General features: G+C 45.5%; 1 protein-coding gene across 6 annotated transcripts in view; it reads right to left on the reverse strand.

Moving 5' to 3' along the window:
* Window positions 1-2,924: 2,924 nt before the first annotated feature.
* Window positions 2,925-22,350, reverse strand: part of LOC121567703 (paired box protein Pax-3-like) — a 32,529-nt gene continuing 13,103 nt past the window's right edge. For 2 of the 6 annotated variants that reach the window (XM_041877932.2, XM_041877931.2), the window contains exons 5-9: window positions 11,842-12,041; window positions 10,065-10,230; window positions 9,642-9,859; window positions 6,226-6,508; window positions 2,925-4,874 (exon numbers count right to left, since the gene is read on the reverse strand). In XM_041877932.2, the coding sequence (XP_041733866.1) occupies window positions 4,840-4,874; window positions 6,226-6,508; window positions 9,642-9,859; window positions 10,065-10,230; window positions 11,842-12,041 (902 nt within the window). In that variant the 3' untranslated portion in view covers window positions 2,925-4,839. Of the gene's footprint in view, window positions 4,875-6,220; window positions 6,509-9,641; window positions 9,860-10,064; window positions 10,231-11,841; window positions 12,042-22,350 lie in introns of all 6 variants that reach the window. The other 4 variants (XM_041877929.2, XM_041877933.2, XM_041877928.2 and 1 more) reach the window with 4 other exon arrangements.

Raw genomic sequence — 22,350 nt, forward strand, 5'->3', positions numbered from 1 at the left:
CACGGCCAAGGCAACAAAGGAGTGGCTCAAGAAGAAGCACATTAAGGTCCTGGAGTGGCCTAGCCAGTCTCCAGACCTTATTCCAATAGAAAATCTGTGGAGGGAGCTGAAGGTTCGAGTTGCGAAACGTCAGCCTCGAAACCTTAATGACTTGGAGAAGATCTGCAAAGAGGAGTGGAACAAAATCCTGTCTCTCAATGTTCAAATAAACCTACCATTAAAATTATAGACTGATCATGTCTTTGTCAGTGGGCAAACGTACAAAATCAGCAGGGGATCAAATACTTTTTTCCCTCACTGTATCTTTTTTTCCGTGCACTAATATCCTGGGGGTTGTGTGGTTAAGTTGTCCTCAGCGCGTGAGGGGAACGAGGAGAGCCCAGGTCAGGCCCAGTGGATGGGCCCGATGAGAGACTGTCTGCCTGTTGGCCGGTTCAGGGGTTAAGTGCCTGGACAGGGTGGTTGCTGACCGAGGCATAAAAACAAAATCAAAACACATCCGCTGACCAACAGAGATATTATACAGAACTTATTTATACACATAGTGTCACGATCGTCATAATAAGCGGACCAAGGCGCAGCGTGATAAGCGTACATTCTTTTAATGAGTACACACATGACCAAAACAATAAACGATACGTGAAGTCCTAGGGTTAAACACAAACCTTACAGATCAAGATCCCACAAAACAAAAGTGCCAACAGGCTGCCTAAGTATGGTTCCCAATCAGAGACAACGAGAATCAGCTGCCTCTGATTGGGAACCACCCTGGCCAACATAGAAAACACACGATCTAGAACATAAACCTAGAAAACTAAACATAGAAACTAACACCCTGGCTCAACATTAAAGAGTCCCCAGAGCCAGGGCGTGACAGTACCACCCCCCAAAGGTGCGGACTGCGACCGCGCCAACCAAACACCACAGGGGAGGGGCCGGGTGGGCATTCCGCCTTGGAGGCGGATCCGGCTCCGGGCGCGACCACCACTCTCTCTTTCGCCCTCGTGGTCTGGCCCTGCTGGTCAGCTGCTCCGGCGTGGAGCAGCTGACCGGTGCCGGACCAGGCACAGGTGGAACAGGCACGGACCGTGCCGGACTGACGACGCACACCACAAGCTTGGTGCGGGGAGCGGGAACAGGCCGGACCGGGCTGACGACGCGCACCACTGGCTTGGTGCGGGGAGCAGGAATGGGCCGGACCGGGCTGACGACGCGCACCACTGGCTTGGTGCGGGGAGCAGGAACAGGCCGAACCGGGCTGGCGACGCACACCACTGGCTTGGTGCGGGGAGCAGGAACAGGCCGGACCGGGCTGGCGACTCGCACCACAGGCTTGGTGCGGGGAGCAGGAACGGGCCGGACCGGGCTGACGACGCGCACCACTGGCTTGGTGCGGGGAGCAGGAACAGGCTGGACCGGGCTGGCAACGCGCACCATTGGCTTGGTGCGGGGAGCAGGAACAGGCCGGACCGGGCTGACAACGCGCACCACTGGCTTGGTGCGGGGAGCAGGAACGGGCCGGGCCGGGCTGGCGACGCGCACCACAGGCTTGGTGCGGGGAGCAGGAACAGGCCGGACCGGGCTGGCGACGCGCACCACAGGCTTGGTGCGAGGGACAGGAACAGGCCGGACCGTACAGGGAACACACACCACTGGCCTTGTGCGGGGATCAGGAACGGGCCGGACCGGACTGGTAACACACCCCAGTACCTCTCGCCGTGCCTCTACACTCTCCTTCTCCCTCGTGACCAGTGGCCCCCGTAACCTGGCGGCCTCCTCTGCAAACCTGCCGAACCGCTCTATCGCGGCCTCGCCGTCCACGGTGTGAGCCCCCCCCCTAAAAATGTATTGGGCTTGTCTCTCCCCCGTGCTCAAGGCCTCCATCCCTCTTGCCAGACTCGCACTCATCTCCTCCCAAGTCCATCCTCTCTCCTCGTCACGCTGCTTGATCCAGTCGAGGTGGGATCTTCTGTCACGGTCGTTGTAAGAACCGGACCAAGGCGCAGCGTGATAGGCGTACATCTTTTAATGAGTACTTTATATAAACAACAAAACGATACGTGAAGTCCTAGGGTTAAACACAAACCTTACGGATCAAGATCCCACAAAACAAAAGTGCCAACAGGCTGCCTAAGTATGGTTCCCAATCAGAGACAATGAGAATCAGCTGCCTCTGATTGGGAACCACCCTGGCCAACATAGAAAACACACGATCTAGAACATAAACCTAGAAAACTAAACATAGAAACTAACACCCTGGCTCAACATTAAAGAGTCCCCAGAGCCAGGGCGTGACACATAGTTATAGTATAATATAGTATAATGCAGGAATACACTCCCAGATACACACTAATACTGTAGTTGTCGATACACACAAACTCAGAAGCAAAAGCACACACACACATCAAGTCGGAGTGACAGAGGCAGCTGCCAGTGTGATCTCTGGGTCATGTTAGTTCACATGACCCGGGGGGGTGAATGACTGTGAAGTAAATAAGGGATACAGAGGCCCCTGGTAACCACTAACAGGGCCATATTCACTACTGACAACCCATGGTGCAATGAACTGGCTAAATAAGAATGTTATATATACATGTATATCTTTATCTCCATTAAAATAGTTTTGGTTCTAAGTAGACTCTGGGGTGTATTCAATTCAAGAGGAGGTTACATTAGTGAAACACATTTCTGTGGTCGCAGATTTGCTTGGGACTTTTACAACGACAGCGATTTGTCTTCATCTTTAATGGTACTGCCTGATTAGGAAAGCAAACAGTGTGTGTGTGTGTGTGTGTGTGTGTGTGTGTGTGTGTGTGTGTGTGTGTGTGTGTGTGTGTGTGTGTGTGTGTGTGTGTGTGTGTGTGTGTGTGTGTGTGTGTGTGTGTGTGTGTGTGTGTGGAAGTTTATGTTTGTGTCCTCATATTGGCCCAATTATTTTGTATTAGTAAATAAAAATGGCAACTGTATGATTGATCCAATGTGGGCCAGCATTTCTGTTGCCATAATCTTTATTTATAAAGCGTGTGGTCCCTCCAAGGGCTGAGAGGAGACTCGATTAATCAGACGAGTGTTTTAATTAGGGCTAATATCCTCAGGGTGGCACACATACATACACACACACACACACACACACACAGACAGAGGGGCTCTGTGTGTATGACCAAGGCCTGAGAGGGGTAAGGGGCAGCGAGGTTGCAGAGTGAGGGGGAGGAGGGTGTTCTGTTTGTCCAAACGCTCTGAGGGTTATTCTCATTTAGAATTTGTGAAACAGAAGTGTGTTTGTTACAGTATCAAGGGCCAGTGGGCTTTAATAGGTTGTGCAGATGTTTGAATGTCTTGAGTACTATTTATAAGAAAGGCTGTTGTGTTCAAGTCCAACTCCATGTCAGGAACCTCTCTTTATGGTTCTATTTTTACATAGGGCTTAGGGGTTTAAATTCGTTTATTTGAAAAGTACATGCTTGTCTCTCTATTCTTTTGTATTTTATATTGCGATGAGTCACTGTCATTTATTTACTGCACACTGATGACGAACATTTCATACACAAAGATTGCATTGAGATGAAAATGACCTTGAAATGACAGTGTAACTTTCAACGAAATTAAAACTATTTTAGTCATTGTATTTTTTATTATAAATAGTAATAATACTGCGCTTGTACACAAGACATTGCATCATATCATTCTGTCAAATAATACAAAAAATATATAAAAATGAAAGAAACCATTGGAAAGAAAAAACACTTTTCTTTCTGTTACAGACAAATGTACAATTGACCGCTGAGTGCTTGTAGCAACCTTTGGATCTGTTGAGACATCCAGCTACCATTTAGTGAACAGACGGACACAGTATTCCTATAAGATATGTGATGTAGTAACTTAACTAAAACATTGCAGAAAGTTTAAGAATAATGTTGCAGAATTGTTTAGATACTTTAGAGAGAATAAATAAGGAAATGACGTAAACACCACACTATTGATCTTTCTGTTTTTGCAACAAGACAAACCAAAAGACAAAAGCAAAGAATAAAATGTAAACAACTATTTGGCTTCGTAATACTTCATACGTTTTTTTTGTTGACTTCTTTTTTTTTCCTTGAATCAATCTGCTCCACATGGGCTTGGAATGACTTCAATGGTTCACAATGTGCGTCCCACCTTTCCCTGTGGCTTTGCTATCATAGCAGTACTGACGATGTTGGTGGTTGTTGTTGTTGTTGTTTCTTTGTTTTGGACCTCGAAGCCTCCATAGGCACATGTAATAAAAAATTACTCAAACATGATTCGAATGTTTATCCAGAATGTTCTTAAGACACAATATCTTTTTTGTTTAATCTGTTTGATGGCATTGTTGACTCTGAGGTACGTGATATTGCACTTCTGGTCAGCTGGGTTGGTCTGTGGTAGGGTGGTCCTGTTTTCTCATGTGTCTCTTGGTCGTGAGCCTCGTGACCTAATAGGCCTCTATGAGGGGGAACTGCACCCCTCGATGGATCAGCCCTGTTGCCCATCAAAACCCCTGAGTCCACCCTCCCTCCTCCTCCTCCTTCACCTGTGACTTTCCCCAAAGTCACCCCTGAACCCTAGGAATCCCTCTAAAGCTACAAAAGATCAACGTTATCAACGGAACACAGTGAGAGTTCAACAGAATGTTTTTAAACACTGAGCATTTAACATAATGAAGGGAACGGAAGAGCTGTAGTATACATTACAGTTCTGTTTATGATGATGTCTCAAAGCTTCCTCTTTGATTGACATGTTTATTTTCTACATGTTTGTTTGTTTTGTTTGTTCCTCAGTATATGGTTGGAATGTTGTGTCACTTAGAGGGGCAGATCCTCAGGTGATCTCAGGTCTCAGATAATGAAGGGCACCTAAAAGGAAAAACAGAAGAGTTATGAGTTATCCTCAATTTAAAAATAAAGATGGTGATGATATCACTGACAGAGATAAAGAGGGTTTGAACCATGGGAGCAGCATTATCATGGTGATCAGTCTAACAGTGCAGCAGCAGTGTGTGTGTGTGTGTGTGTGTGTGTGTGTGTGTGTGTGTGTGTGTGTGTGTGTGTGTGTGTGTGTGTGTGTGTGTGTGTGTGTGTGTGTGTGTGGTCTAGAGAGGGGAAGTGGGCAGACTTGATATCAGCCCCATTAAGGCTGGGTTAGGCTTGACACTAGAGGCCCAATACAAGTGAATCTGGGACAGAGTTCAATACTGCTTCCCCAGCTGACCTCAGCAGGCCCACACCACACACCTGTTTCTAATTGCCGCCCTGCCAGAGGATATTAGGATCCTTACACCCCCCAGAAAATACCTTTTCCCATTCTACAGACCTAACCGCACATGGGTATCCAGTCTCTGTGATTAATGACATCAAGATGTAGTGCCTCTGATGGGTTTGTGTGAGTGTGTGTGTGTGTGTGTGTGTGTGTGTGTGTGTGTGTGTGTGTGTGTGTGTGTGTGTGTGTGTGTGTGCGTGTGTATTTTCTGTCCACTTACATATTTCTTAAAGATATTTCATTAGGCATTTATTTATCTCGGATATTAGGTTAAATATTCACTCGATACCTGCAGTCCTTTTTAAATCCGTAGCAGTCAGCTACATGGACGGTTGCCTTTGCTTTGAAGGGCGAGGTTGCTGCGAGGTCGAGAGACTGACCTGATTGGGTGACCCGTGCAGGTCGCCCCCCACAGAGGAAAATTGAAAACTGCAGGGTGCTCTAATCACGGCTGAACGCATGTGGATGACGTCAGTTTTTGAGAGTTACATGAACGTTTGTTTGATGTCAGAGTTAACCTTAGTGTAATGTTAATGTGAACTGAAGGGCCGCCTCACTGTTAAACAAGCCTCCCATAAGGAAACGTTCCAGGAGAGCCTATCTTACACTATCAGTACTGTTTGATAGGAATGAACTGAATTGCTGACAGGCGAAGTGAGGTGATGTGAGCTACAATATACCAAAGGACAGATATGATCCAATATACTCAGTGTTACTTCAGAGATAGGATCAAACAACTCTTCCTGTCTGAAACCCTGCTGTTTTTATTGGATGGAAACACGTCATGTGAACACTGCTAGAGTCCTATCAACACATTTGTCCTTTGTAAATGTATCGGTGCGGTAGACTTAAGAGCGGTGAAAGCTCAAGGCGGCTACAGTTAATGTGATTGGAGAGATAACTTCCTAGTGTTTAAGTGGTAATAAAAGTGAGCGATATTGACCTTACTTTGTCCGTGGTACTGCCCATACTGGTAGGAGGCCACGGGGTCCACGCTGTAGGCAGGAGCGCTGTAGGAGGACTGGCAGTAGGACTGGGAGTTGGGCAGCGAGGGGAGACTGGGGATGTTGGGGACACTGGACAGGCCCTCCAGACCCTTGATGTGCTCCAGACGCTGGGAGCAGCTGGCCCCCATGCCCCCGGGGGGCTCCAGGCCTCCTGTCAGGGGGGAGAGGGCGTAGTCACTCTGGGGCTGGTGGGGCACCCCGCCTGGGTTCAACAGACCCATCACCTGGAGAGAGGGAGGGAGAGGAAGGGAGGATGAGTTTTATTGACGTTACAGTGACATTATTGACGTTCCATTCAGATAGGTGGTTAAGTGATTTTGGAACTTAGGCCTACACCACCTGGTTTCATATCTAAAGCTTTGGCAAAGCTTTATGTTATGTATCATTCCATACCTCACGCCCAACCCCCACCCGTAACACATAGCAACACAGCCTAACTCAGACAGGAAGTTCCCCTCCACTGACATCAAAACACTTCCACCAGGCCTTTCCAGACAGGCAGAGATAGCTCCACAGAGGAAGAATTAACCAATTTGTCTCAGAACCTCTACTCCACTTATTTGGAAATTCCCTCCTGCCGCCGCTCCAAAAAGCATAGGATGAGATAAAGACTTATCACCAAAGATTTCCCAACACAGATAACATAGTAGACCTTTGGAAACAGAGAGAAAAACCTCTGGACCACAGGAGACAAGCTGCAGACAGAGAAACAGGCTAGGCTTTGACCTGTTGTTGATTAGCCACCCGATAATCGAATTTGGGGGAATATTTCTTGGCGAGCGAAGGACGGAAAAGAGCCGAAGGGTGTCGTTGTAGAGGAGGTTCAGACAGAACAAGCCGATAACAAACCCTCACTAACTTTATCTGGATAAGAAAGAAAGTTCAACAAAAGTGTCTAATAAACAGATAATAGCTGTGACTCAAGATCATCTCACTAAATAGATATCATATCCAAACCCAACATGGCCACTTTAAACCTCCCTACCTCTAAATGCATCAAATCCCTCTAAACAGAGACCTCTAGCCTCTGTCGATGCCCTAATGAAAAGCAGGTTCACTGCATGTAGGGCTTTTCTGGCCCTATAAGTCACATATTATTCTACATCCACACACACAGATGGTCCCGCTTAAGTCATTTCCCAGGCAGGGGACAGAGGAGCCCATGTTGATTTTGAGAGGGGAGTTGTGTTTCTCGACCCCAGTAACATTTTCTCAAAAAATTACCTGCGTTTTGGAACACTCTGTTTAAACAGAAAAAGTATATGGACGGTTGGCGTGGTCTCTCCAAGAAACTACAGCTTTCAAAAAACGCTATACCTCTCTCTCTCTCTCTCTCTCTCTCTCTGTCTCTCTTTCTTGATCTCTCACTCTCTCTTCTCTCCTTGTCTCTTTAGCGTGACATGCCTCCTGGCTGAGCTTTGCCGGGGTGTTCCATGTTGGAACGTTGCCGTGTCCAGCGGCCCCAAATCAGCGTGTCCAGGAAAAGCCGGACAGCAGAGGAGAGCCGGGGAAGAATGTCGGAATGGGGGAAGTCTGAGATGTACAGGACATTCCTGCTTCTCTCATACAATATACTGTATATACAAATAAATGAGGACTTGACTTTCATACTGAGGAATGTGGAGACAAACATTGTAAGAATGCAGTCATGAGAAGCCTCCCGGTTTATGTACTGTGTGTGTGTGTGTGTGTGTGTGTGTGTGTGTGTCTGTGTGTGTGTGTTTATGTGTGTGTGTGTTTCCCTGATTGCCTAAGGTAGCTGAGTATTGACTGCGTAAGAGAGGGAGGTGTAGATAAACGTAAAGAAAGTCTCAACAGAGATTCAGGGAGGGGTAGTTTCCCATGAACCTTAAAACACACACTCTCACACATACATTATGGTTGTCATACAGAAGCCCTGTCAGTGGGATCTTGACAAACACCCTTGAAGAGGTTGTGGTGTGTTCCTTACAAATGGAAAACATGTGGGGGTCAGGCACCCCATTTATCAGAGAGAGAGAGAGAGAGAGAGAGAGAGAGAGAGAGAGAGAGAGAGAGAGAGAGAGAGAGAGAGAGAGAGAGAGAGAGAGAGAGAGAGAGAGAGAGGAGAGATAAGGGGTGTTCGATTTGTAGAATTGTGTGTTGTGCCAACATGCAGCAAAAGTTCTCCACATCTTGCATGCAAATAATAATGATCAATCCGTCTTATTTCTAGTTTCTAAATAGAGTAGGCCTAGTTGATCTTCAATATACAGTCTTCATAACCATTTTATAAATGAAAGAACCATCCAATTTAAGTTAATTCAGAATTTAAACTAATTAGAACTATACATTCCTACATTCCACACACGTACCAAAAAAATGTAGATAGCCTGCACCAATTATATATGTAACAAAACATAGGAAGTAATCTACATAAATTACACACATAATTCAATTCATATTCGGTAGCAATCAATTTGGACACTGGAACCTTGATTTATTACCGTGCAAAAGCGCAAGGATATTATGCGCGTGTTGATGGACTGAAGCGCCGGAAGATCTAGAGGCGATGATGAAGAGACTGGAAGCAAAACTATATTTGTCCTACCACATCAGAAAAATACTGAATATTGTCTGAAAATATTTAGTATTTGGAAAAGTTTTTCAAGACAATAAGCAGTCCCGACTGAGGTGAAGTTAGTGCCTCCACAATGACTGGTAAGAAATGACGAGAATACAATAGATTTTCTTTGATAGACGATATCTCCCCTCCTTATGACTTAGCCTATTCATTGTCATTTAGATCAGTTGAACACAGTTCGGTAGATTAAACGGAACAAAATAAATGTCTCACAAATTACCAATAAGTATTTTAAACGTTCATCAATAATATCAAACATTTAAAAAATAAATCCTTTCCCACCATGTGACCTGTGTAAATGTCATTTTTGCCTAACCATGTCAGCCTCTCCAGTCAGTCATCCTTCATGTCCATATTGTCACACTCTCTAAAGTGACTCTGAAGCACTCTGTGTGTGTGTGTGTGTGTGTGTGTGTGTGTGTGTGTGTGTGTGTGTGTGTGTGTGTGTGTGTGTGTGTGTGTGTGTGTGTGTGTAAACCCTGTGTATTATTGTCTGAGGCGTCTGAAATCTCATTTTCTGCCTGTTAGGACAGCCCTTAATGTTTAGGTAAAGGAACGATAAGCCTCAGGCCTGTATAATTGGCCATAATTGTCTCATCTTTTCCTCATTCATTTGTCCTCCTCCGTGTCTGTCCTCTGTCCTTTTCAAGTCCTTGCACTCCACCTCACACCCACCTCCACCTCCACCTCCCGACATAGATAAGAATATGAACTGTGTTTCTGTGTGTGTAGATCCGTAGCTCCGTTTGACTCACCTGGGAAGAGAGGCCGTTGCCGATGGCAGGGTTCATGGGGTTGGGAGGGCCTCCTGACGTGACAAAGCTGTCGGAGTAGCCTGAGAAGCCGTGGCGTCCAGAGGCCAGGCAGTAGGCAGACCCCCCATCCTGTCCTCCCCCTCCTGAGCTCTGGTGGTGGCCTGAGGACGGGGGCAGGGGCTGGGGCCGGTGCAGCGTGCTGGCCTGCTCCGACACCGCTAAGTGAAGGACAAATAGAAAGGAAGAACTTCTTATTTACATATATTGTCTCTCAATTGACAGATTATTACATTGTAGTCAATATTTAACAATACATGACTTTGCCAATCAAGCTCAAGGGTCTGAACTCTGAGAGCAATAGCTGTATATCTGAAACACACAGGGAGTTATTTAGCCTGTGGCCTTGTTTATAGCGTGTCCCACCTTGTGATATGGATGTAGGCGGATACGGGCTGTCAGACAGCTGATAAGGTGAGAGACTGGACATAGCAGAGGGCGGGAACCCCCCAGGGATCAGGTGATTGAAGGCCATGAGCTGACTAGCTCCAGCCTGCTTCCTCCACCGGGCTCTTCTGTTACTGAACCACACCTGGGGAAAGAGGAATACATGACATGAGATCTTACATTGTCTTAAACATTCATTCTCATATAAATTAATGTTAATGACTGTTATTTGTGCATATGTGTATATATCTCTCTATTAGTCAATGTATGTTTTTGTATGACTTTGCGTTTTTTTAGTATCTGCTTTCTATGTATTATGTGTGTGTGTGTGTGTGTGTGTGTGTGTGTGTGTGTGTGTGTGTGTGTGTGTGTAAACCCTGTGTGTTATTGTCTGAGTGTGTGTGTGTGTGCGGGGGGGGGGGGGGTCATGTGTTCCTCTCCAGACCAGCCCATGTGACTCCTGGCTGCAGCCAACAAGACCCTCTCTATCTCCACATCTCATGCCTCACCACAGGAACATCATTTAAACATGGACTTGGCCATAGCAACACAACAATATTTTACACGGTTTTCCCCCATATAAATTAATCTAACTAAAAATTAGCACTGATGGTCTTATTTCAGTCCTGTTCCATAGCCATAGAGTCACCCAAAGCTTCAAATACTGTAGTTAATGAGAATAAGAAAATCGTATTTGAGGACTGTGCTTTCCTCAAAACTCATATCCATTCCAACTAGCTCTCACAGTCTCACGTCAGAATTAGACTTTAATCTAAGTTTCTGAAACGTCAAATTTCGAAGTGTTTAAGGTTACGTTTAGGCATTAACTCCTAATTTCTAAGGTTAGGGTTAAGTTTAGGCATTATCTCCGAAATCTTAAGGTTAGTCATTAACTCCAAATAGTTAAGGTAGTGGTTAAGGTTTGGGATAGGCTTAAAACAAAAATCTCAAAAGCAACTTTCTATCGCTGGATTCAAACTAGCAACATTTGGAATCAGAGGCAGATGCAAAAGCAACTTTCTATCGCTGGATTCAAACTTGCAACATTTGGAATCAGAGGCAGACTTTCTATCGCTGGATTCAAACTAGCAACATTTGGAATCAGAGGCAGATGCAAAAGCAACTTTCTATCGCTGGATTCAAACTTGCAACATTTGGAATCAGAGGCAGATGCTTACACCCATCCGCCTCCCCGTCCACAACACCCTAGCAAAACCGAAACCTACTTGAACGTAACAGCGCTCACTGTTGCCCCTAGTGGCCGGTTTCCACGTCATCTCCCAGCATCTTCAGACATGGATGGACGTCAAATACTGACTTGTATTACGGGTGACCTGGCTGATCCATTCACAGGGACAGAGCGGTTAAATGAACCCATCCATATCAATAAATTAACATTTAACTGAACAGGCCCCCCTCTGCTGGGTATGGCTGCTGCTGCTGAGAGTCAGTGTGTGTGACTGGCGGGACTCATGCTGATTCCATATGTAATAGCCCCATGCTGGGCCCGGTACAGCCTCCATATGGGAGCTGTTGTGGGGAATTTTCTGGGCCGTAGATCAGAGTTGGCCCTGCAGATTGGACCCCTGGGAAGACAGGATGAAGGGGCAGGCCAGAAATGTGTGCGTGTGTGTGCAGTGCGTGTGTGCATGTGTGAGTGTGTGTGTGTGTGTGTGTGTGTGTGTGTGTGTGTGTGTGCATCTCTGTGTGTGATGTGTGATAAAGAATGTGTGTGTTTGATGTGTGTGTAGTCTACCTGTACTCTGGCCTCTGTAAGTTTGGCCCTCTGAGCCAGCTCTTCCCTGGTGTAGATGTCAGGGTAGTGTGTTCGTTCGAAGGCTCTCTCCAGCTCATCCAGCTGTTCGGCCGTGAAGGTGGTTCTACTGCGGCGCTGCTTCCTCTTCAGAGGCAGGTCTGGTTCCGACTCCACGTCTGACCCCTCATCTGAGTGGCTCGCTGCTCCAACAGATGCACAGTTAGGGCTCTCATGCTGTTAGTACAGTATCATTATCACAGGTAACAGTTACTGACGTTTTTTAAACTAGATTCTGTTAATCAAGTCCGTCGTTGTAATTAATAATTTGATCTTAACTGACTCGACTGGTTTATAGAAAAGTCTTAAAAAACACATCTTCAGTTTCTCATTGTCCCGACTACAGTGATCAAATAGAATGCAGGGAGATCAATAGGGAGAGTCCTCAAGAAAAAGAGGTGTAGTGATTCAGAGTGAGAGTGAATAACAGAAGGATGAATCCGTCCATCCACTTGAAGTGTGAACTTGTTTGCTTTCCTTTTTGCCCCATGCTCTCTGTTTACATAAACCTCTTCAGAGGAGGGGCCACCACCACCCTCCCAACGCCCTCCATCCCTCCCAATGTTCCCTCTTGTCTTGTGCACCAACAGACTTCCATTCAGAGGGGAATTCTGTGTGCTTTTATAAATAATCCCACAGGACAAGGTTCCCGAGGCGCGGCGGCAGTGGGATTGAGAGGACTAAGCGCCACACAAAGGCCTAATTTTGATCCAGGGACCGTTCGTTTTTTAAGGGGGGAAAGGGGGGTCAGTGACAGAGAGAGAGAGTGTTGGGGGGAACCTGCATTGTCTACAGTTGCAGTCTTGCTGGAGCCCCAGTAACAGTTGGGGATGGAGAGAGGGACTGGGCAGCAGCCCCCCCATACACCCCCTCCACACCACTTGCAGGTGCATGCTGGTCTTGTTTGCTCAGAGAGAAACGCCGGCCCTTTAAAAGCTAATTCAGCAGAAGAGGCAGTGAATTGACGAGGCTCTCTAAAGCTACGGCCCAGTGGTAACACAGTGGTAACCTAGGGCAGGGCCAAGCCAGACAGACAGACAGACAGACCCAAGGCCAGGGAGACCAAGAGATCAGAGACTCTCCTCAGGCCAGGGTGACAACAGGCCATTGTGTGTTCAACGGCCAGCTTTACTCTGCCCCTCAGTGTCCCTGCGTCTGTCTCTGTGCACAGACACGCATATTTGTACTAGAGCTGGACAATATGGACAAAAATCCTTGCCTGAATTGCCTGAAATTATGCAATATTGATAAATATAACGATACTTTATAACATTAATGTGCACCACGTTTTTTTTTTATTATCCAATGCAGCCGTTTTTTTACCTCAATATCAAATCATTTCTGAGTAACAATTAAGTACCTTACTGTGATTGTTTTAATTTAAAACAGTCAAAATAAACAAAAATTGCTTCTTAGGACTGTCTGGGAGTCGGGGAGGGGAAAACTGAAAACTAGCTGTTATTGGCAAAGGTTTGAACTCAAGTTTTATTGGTCTATTAACTACTTTACCGCCTGGTGATGTCACCAGGCAGGGCGAAGCTCCATCCCACCAAAACAGGCTGACATTTTCTAACAGCTCCTACACTAAAAGTATTATATATATATATATATATATATATATATATATATATATATATATATATATATATATATATATATATATATATATATTATCAAATCAAATCAAATCAAATCAAATTTTATTGGCCACATGCGCCGAATACAACAGGTGCAGACATTACTGTGAAATGCTTACTTACAGCCCTTAACCAACAGTGCATTTATTTTTAAATAAAAAAGTAAAATAAAACAACAACAAATAAGTGTTGAGAAAAAAAGAGCAGAAGTAAAATAAAATAACAGTAGGGAGGCTATATATACAGGGGGGTACCGGTGCAGAGTCAATGTGCGGGGGCACCGGCTAGTTGAGGTAGTTGAAGTAATATGGACATGTGGGTAGAGTTAAAGTGAATATGCATAAATAATTAACAGAGTAGCAGCAGCGTAAAAATATGGGGGGTGTTGTTGGTGGGGGGGCAGTGCAAATAGTCTGGGTAGCCATGATTAGCTGTTCAGGCTTGGGGGTAGAAGCTTGGGGGTAGAAGCTGTTGAGAAGTATTTTGGACCTAGACTTGGCAGTCCAGTACTGCTTGCCATGCGGTAGCAGAGAGAACAGTCTATGACTAGGGTGGCTGGAGTCTTTGACAATTTTGAGGGCCTTCCTCTGACACCGCCTGGTATAGAGGTCCTGGATGGCAGGGAAGCTTGGCCCCCAGTGATGTACTGGGCGCACGCAATTACCCTCTGTAGTGCCTTGCGGTCGGAGGCCGAGCAGTTGCCATACCAGGCGGTGATGCAACCAGTCAGGATGCTCTCGATGGTGCAGCTGTAGAATTTTTTGAGGATCTGAGGACCCATGCCAAATCTTTTCAGTCTCCTGAGGAGGAATAGGCTTTGTCGTGCCCTCTTCACGACTGTCTTGGTGTGTTTGGACCATGATAGTTCATTGGTGATGTGGACACCAAGGAACTTGAAGCTCTCAACCTGTTCCACTACAGCCCCGTCGATGAGAATGGGGGCGTGCTCAGTCCTCTTTTTTTTCCTGTAGTCCACAATCATCTCCTTTGTCTTGGTCACGTTGAGGGAGAGGTTGTTATCCTGGCACCACACAGCCAGGTCTCTGACCTCCTCCCTATAGGCTGCCTCATCACTGTCGGTGATCAGGCCTAAAACTGTTGTGTCGTTGGCAAACTTAATGATGGTGTTGGAGTCGTGCCTGGCCATGCAGTCATGGGTGAACAGGGAGTACAGGAGGGGACTGAGCACGCACCCCTGAGGGGCCCCCGTGTTGAGGATCAGTGTGGCAGATGTATTGTTACCTACCCTTACCACCTGGGGGCGGCCCGTCAGGAAGTCCAGGATCCAGTTGCAGAGGGAGGTGTTTAGTCCCAGGATCCTTAGCTTAGTGATGAGCTTTGAGGGCACTATGGTGTTGAATGCTGAGCTGTAGTCAATTAATAGCATTATCACGTAGGTGTTCCTCTTGTCCAGGTGGGAAAGGGCAGTGTGGAGTGCAATAGAGATTGCATCATCTGTGGATCTGTTGGGGCGGTATGCAAATTGGAGTGGTTCTAGGGTTTCTGGGATAATGTTGTTGATGTGAGCCATGACCAGCCTTTCAAAGCACTTCATGGCTACAGACGTCAGTGCTACGGGTCGATAGTCATTTAGGCAGGTTATCTTAGTGTCCTTGGGCACGGGGACTATGGTGGTCTGCTTGAAACATGTTGGTATTACAGACTCATATATACAGTGGGGAGAACAAGTATTTGATACACTGCCGATTTTGCAGGTTTTCCTACTTACAAAGCATGTAGAGGTCTGTAATTGTTATCATAGGTACACTTCAACTGTGAGAGATGGAATCTAAAACAAAAATCCAGAAAATCACATTGTATGATTTTTAAGTAATTAATTTGCATTTTATTGCATGACATAAGTATTTGATCACCTACTAACCAGTAAGAATTCCGGCTCTCACAGACCTGTTAGTTTTTCTTTAAGAAGCCCTCCTGTTCTCCACTCATTACCTGTATTAACTACACCTGTTTGAACTCGTTACCTGTATAAAAGACACCTGTCCACACACTCAATCAAACTCCAACCTCTCCACAATGGCCAAGACCAGAGAGCTGTGTAAGGACATCAGGGATAAAATTGTAGACCTGCACAAGGCTGGGATGGGCTACAGGACAATAGGCAAGCAGCTTGGTGAGAAGGCAACAACTGTTGGCGCAATTATTAGAAAATTGAAGAAGTTCAAGATGACGGTCAATCACCCTCGGTCTGGGGCTCCATGCAAGATCTCACCTCGTGGGGCATCAATGATCATGAGGAAGGTGAGGGATCAGCCCAGAACTACACGGCAGGACCTGGTCAATGACCTGAAGAGAGCTGGGACCACAGTCTCAAAGAAAACCATTAGTAACACACTACACCGTCATGGATTAAAATCCTGCAGCGCACGCAAGGTCCCCCTGCTCAAGCCAGCGCATGTCCAGGCCCGTCTGAAGTTTGCCAATGACCATCTGGATGATCCAGAGGAGGAATGGGAGAAGGTCATGTGGTCTGATGAGACAAAAATAGAGCTTTTTGGTCTAAACTCCACTCGCCGTGTTTGGAGGAAGAAGAAGGATGAGTACAACCCCAAGAACACCATCCCAACCGTGAAGCATGGAGGTGGAAACATCATTCTTTGGGGATGCTTTTCTGCAAAGGGGACAGGGCGACTGCACCGTATTGAGGGGAGGATGGATGGGGCCATGTATCGCGAGATCTTGGCCAACAACCTCCTTCCCTCAGTAAGAGCATTGAAGATGGGTCGTGGCTGGGTCTTCCAGCATGACAACGACCCGAAACACACAGCCAGGGCAAGTAAGGAGTGGCTCCGTAAGAAGCATCTCAAGGTCCTGGAGTGGCCTAGCCAGTCTCCAGACCTGAACCCAATAGAAAATCTTTGAAGGGAGCTGAAAGTCCGTATTGCCCAGCGACAGCCCCGAAACCTGAAGGATCTGGGGAGGAGTGGGCCAAAATCCCTGCTGCAGTGTGTGCAAACCTGGTCAAGACCTACAGGAAACGTATGATCTCTGAAAATTGCAAACAAAGGTTTCTGTACCAAATATTAAGTTCTGCTTTTCTGATGTATCAAATACTTATGTCATGCAATAAAATGCAAATTAATTACTTAAAAATCATACAATGTGATTTTCTGGATTTTTGTTTTAGATTCCGTCTCTCACAGTTGAAGTGTACCTATGATAAAAATTACAGACCTCTACATGCTTTGTAAGTAGGAAAACCTGCAAAATCGGCAGTGTATCAAATACTTGTTCTCCCCACTGTATATATATATACAGTTGAAGTCGGAAGTTTACATTCACTTAGGTTGGAGTCATTAAAACTCGTTTTCAACCACTCTACACATTTCTTGTTAACAAACTATAGTTTTGGCAAGTTGGTTAGGACATCTATTTTGTGCATGACACAAGTAATTTTTCCAACAATTGTTTACAGACAGATTGTTTCACTTATAATTCACTGTATCACAATTCCAGTGGGTCAGAGGTTTACATACAGTAAGTTGACTATGCCATTAAAACAGCTTGGAAAATTCCAGAAAATGATGTCATGGCTTTAGAAGCTTCTGATAGGCTAATTGACATAATTTGAGTCAATTGGAGGTGTACTCGTGGATGTATTTCAAGGCCTACCTTCAAACTCAGTGCCTCTTTGCTTGACATCATGGGAAAATCAAACTAAATCAGCCAAGACCTCCGAAAATAATTGTAGACCTCCAGAAGTCTGGTTCATCCTTGGGAGCAATTTCCAAACGCCTGAAGGTACCACGTTCATCTGTACAAACAATAGTACGCAAGTATAAACACCATGGGACCACGCAGCCGTCATACCGCTCAGGAAGGAGACGCATTCTGTCTCCTAGAGATTAACGTACTTTGGTGCGAACAGTGCAAATCAATCCCAGAACAACAGCAAAGGACCTTGTGAAGATGCTGGAGGAAACACATACAAAGGTATCTATATCCACAGTAAAACGAGTCCTATATCGACATAACCTGAAAGGCCGCTCAGCAAGGAAGATGCCACTGCTCCTATACCGCCATAAAAAAGCCAGACTACGGTTTGCAACTGCACATGGGGACAAAGATCGTACTTTTTGGAGAAATGTCCTCTGGTCTGATGAAACAAAAATAGAACTGTTTGGCCATAATGACCATCGTTATGTTTGGAGGAAAAAGGGGGTTGCTTGCAAGCCGAAGAACACCATCCCAACCGTGAAGCACGGGGGTGGCAGCATCATGCTGTGGGGGTGCTTTGCTGCAGGAGGGACTGGTGCACTTCACAAAATAGATGGCATCATGAGGAAGGAAAATTATGTGGATATATTGAAGCAACATCTCAAGACATCAGTCAGGAAGTTAAAGCTTGGTCGCAAATGGGTCTTCCAAATGGACAATGACCCCAAGCATATTTCCAAAGTTGTGGCAAAATGGCTTAAGGACAACAAAGTCAAGGTATTGGAGTGGCCATCACAAAGCCCTGACCTCAATCCTATAGAAAATGTGTGGGCAGAACTGAAAAAGCGTGTGCGAGCAAGGAGGCCTACAAACCTGATTCAGTTACACCAGCTCTGTCAGGAAGAATGGGCCAAAATTCACCCAACTTATTGTGGGAAGCTTGTGGAAGGCTACCCAAAATGTTTGACCCAAGTTAAACAATTTAAAGGCAATGCTACCAAATACTAATTGAGTGTATGTAAACTTCTGTCCCACTGGGAATGTGATTAAAGAAATAAAAGCTGAAATAAATCATTCTCTCTACTATTATTCGGACATTTCACATTCTTAAAATTAAGTGGTGATCCTAACTGACCTAAGACAGGGAATTTTTACTAGGATTAAATGTCAGGAATTGTTAAAAACTGAGTTTAAATGTATTTGGCTAAGGTGTATGTAAACTTCTGATTTAACAGTATTTAACAGATAACACAGTAAAAACTACTACTAGTTTTATGGTTGTACCGTCAATTGTCCTATTAACAATCACCCAAATTAGCATACTTATTTCATTTCAAACTTCACATTTCTCTAGTATAGGCTACTTATCGTAATGAACAATATCAGCAAAATGCCTGCGATAGGTGATCGATTTGGTCGGTGTCTATAATTTTCAGTTTATCGTCCCAGCTCAACTTTGTACACACACACACACACACACACACACACACAGTCAGACACTGAGTGGAAGCTTCAGCTTGATTGAGTTGGTGTGATGATATGAGACTTGACAGCTTTTGTATGTCTACTTTTCAAGTTAAAGTAAGATCAGTTTTAATACAATTGTGTACTCTGTTCTTAAGCGTATGGTCTGGTTTCCTACCAGGCAGTTCAAGTAGGCCTTTAGCTACTTCAGAATAGAAGTTCATTGAGGCTGGCTCGCCGACTTTGTGTTACACTTAATGAATTCCCTGGAGCGGAGGAGAAGTTTTTGTGCAACACTGTATTAGTTCCCCCTCAGAAGCAACAATAAAATACAAGAAAACCTGAATAGCTTGGGGTTCCTCATGTGAAACTGATCCACTCCCCCCTCAGCACTTTCCATTCTCAACACCAATGGCACTAGGATGCATTAAGAGCAAATTGGTAAAGAAACAATAAACAATGTGAGAGAGGGGGAGAGAGAAAGAGAAAGGGTAGGGGGTGGGAGAGATGTTGCCCTTGGGTATTTGGGAAGATTATTCTACTTTGCACTTTATCAGAATGCTACCACTTTCTAGTTCTGTTTACATTCACACATACAGGCCTTTCAGCTGCTCCCATCCACACTAAACAGAACCAAGACATAAAATGGCTGCCGGTCGCGGTTAAGACCATTACAATGAATCAAGAGGGAAAACGATATCTCTACTACCTCCAACCGCCTAATGAATTTTTCACTCTGTGAGCTTCCAGTAGAACAAACCTTTGAATTCCTGACTTCATAACATCGTCAAGCCACATCACCAACCAAACGACAAATGCAAATACTTATTATAGAGAGGAGGGACCAAGGGGTGGGTGGAGGTTTTTTAGGTGGTGGTAGTGGTGGCTGGTGGGGTAGGAATTTGGGGTGTGGAGGAGTTGGAGTGGGGGGCATTATTTGAAACAGGATTGCTGGTGAAAAACAGAGAGGAGCCTTTGTAGCTTCAGTTCCTGGAGGCCCATAGGGAATGCTTAGTTTCCTCACAGTTACCAGCATGCAACAGCGTTCCAAAGAATTTCACAGGGATTTAGATTCTGGGAATGCCGAGTAGAAAATCCTTAATTACTTTGGAATTACCTATCAGTTATGGCTAGTCTGCTTTGGGGATCCTAGGGAACGTCTTTCAAACGGAGTGTCAGTATGGCACCTCTTGTAGGTTTGCAGTCCCGTCTTGATATACTCTCATGTGACAAAACTATTTAGGGACATTAATCTAGTTGAACTATAAAAAGATGAATCCTCTTCTGCACTTCCAGATCAAACATACCAGAAATTCAAAAACACCTCATACTGCAACTAAACTCACAGACCAACTCGGAACACTCCTTTCAGAGCAACTCTCTTTAACTAAACACCACCTAGACCTCCCTCCCTCTCCCTCCCTCTCCCTCCCTCTCTCACTCTTTCTCTCCCCATCTCTTTCTCTCACAGACTCTTTGTCTCCTTCTTCCAATCCCTCTCTCCCGTCCCCATCTCTCTCTCTCTGCCTACTCTGTCTCTCTCTTTCTCTTCCCCATATTTCTCTCTTTCTCTCTCTTTGTTGCTCTAAGGCTGAGGTCTTTGCTGGCGATTTGCACGCTCCATCTGTGGAATCCGTCATGGCCGCCTCGACCCGCACAGAGGGGCCTGTCACCTGCCCCACGGGGGAGCGGGGGGCACAAAGAGGGCCAGAAAGGGGCAAGGGAAGGGGGGCACAGCTGGGGGGCTCCCCAAAACCTTCCTCTGCAGCCTGGAGGGGACCATGGGAGCACCTGAGGGGTAGAGGAAGGAGGAGGCCTTTGTTGTTCTCCTATTCAAATGTAGGCTACCACAATCAGGCTTCTATCACTGTGCATTTCTGTTGTTGTTGTTGTTGTGTGTGTCAGTGAGAGAGAGAGAGAGAGAGAGAGAGAGAGAGAGAGAGAGAGAGAGAGAGAGAGAGAGAGAGAGAGAGAGAGAGAGAGAGAGAGAGAGAGAGAGTCATGTCACATCACGTCACCAAGTGGCGTGGTAGGGGGTTGAGGTGCCAAAGGTGTACCTGGTGATATGGCAGTAAGCACACCTCCCCTGCCACCCGCTAACGCCCACTGCTCTCAGTGCTCTGCCGCAGAGCAACACACTCTCACACACACACACAAGTGCCTAGGTTTCTGTAGACTGTGAAAATTGGGACTGACAGTGCATTACATAGACCATCCTTCTACTTCTAGGTTAATGAGCTTTGTCAGCCCTACGGTAACTCTAGTGGTGTGAAGATACATTCACTCACTCATACACTCACTCACTCATACACTCACTCACTCATACACTCACTCACTCATACACTCACTCACTCATACACTCACTCACTCATACACTCACTCACTCATACACTCACTCACTCATACACTCACTCACTCATACACTCACTCACTCATACACTCACTCACTCATACACTCACTCACTCATACACTCACTCACCATACACTCACTCACTCATACACTCACTCACTCATACACTCACTCACTCATACACTCACTCACTCATACACTCACTCACTCATACACTCACTCACTCATACACTCACTCACTCATACACTCACTCACTCATACACTCACTCACTCATACACTCACTCACTCATACACTCACTCACTCATACACTCACTCACTCATAAACTTACTCACTCATACACTCATACACTCACTCATAAACTCATGTACTTGCTGCTTTTTCAGTACATTCTAATTTAGACATAGATATTCACTATTTCACACATTGGTCACACAAACAAATTCATACCAACATATTTAAAGCCTAAGCACATAGCATTGAGTTTACCATTTTTCCCTAATACTACTTTGGTCATTACTCCTGAGTTAAGAATAGTTCCACGTAAAATAAAAAGAATAATTGTATAACAGGATGAATGTGCTTATTTTTTTTAGCTAGTAAACTCGGCACACAGCAGTGAAAATCAGATCCTTTACAGCTCTTTTGTAACCTGTGGTCTCTGAGTGCCCCGTTAGTCCAAGCAGCCGCCCACCGCTTCCCTATCAATGGATCTCATCGCTTTTATTTGGCACTGCTGAATAGCCTTTGCAATCAAATTATCCACCAATCCCACATATCTATATATACATAACCTGTATCTTAAAATGTTGTATTCATACTCCAGCTAAACTCTCAAACGTACTTTTCCATGTATTTTCAGTTCACCTCAGCTGTGAGGGGAGTGGGTTTACAGTATGTGTGGGATTGGACTCAGCTGTGAGGGGAGTGGGTTTACAGTATGTGTGGGATTGGACCCGTAGGCTTGCCAGTTTGTAAAACCCCAAAAGACACAGTGCAATCCTTAAAAGAGTCAAAGCAATCTGAATGTCAGAGACCCAGAGAAGAAGCCTGGCTTGGGCTGGGACCGCCGGGGAGCCGGAGCATTGCTGCTTTAAGCCGCAGAGAGAGAAGGGGAGCAGCACAGAAAAGAAAACTGTTTAATTTAACCAAACTGTAGCCCTGAGAGGCATACAGCACATAGCAGCCTGATCCAAAACAACCTGAAGAGAGCCAAAAGAGCAAAAAATGAGGGTAAAGAATAGAGGATTTAACTGAAACACACTGTGCTCCTGGAAATCGTACAGCTTGGTTTTGTGGGGACTGCGAGTGGGGACAAAAA

The sequence above is a fragment of the Coregonus clupeaformis genome, chromosome 6 (genome assembly GCF_020615455.1).
Source record: "Coregonus clupeaformis isolate EN_2021a chromosome 6, ASM2061545v1, whole genome shotgun sequence".
Taxonomy (NCBI): Eukaryota; Metazoa; Chordata; class Actinopteri; order Salmoniformes; family Salmonidae; genus Coregonus; species Coregonus clupeaformis.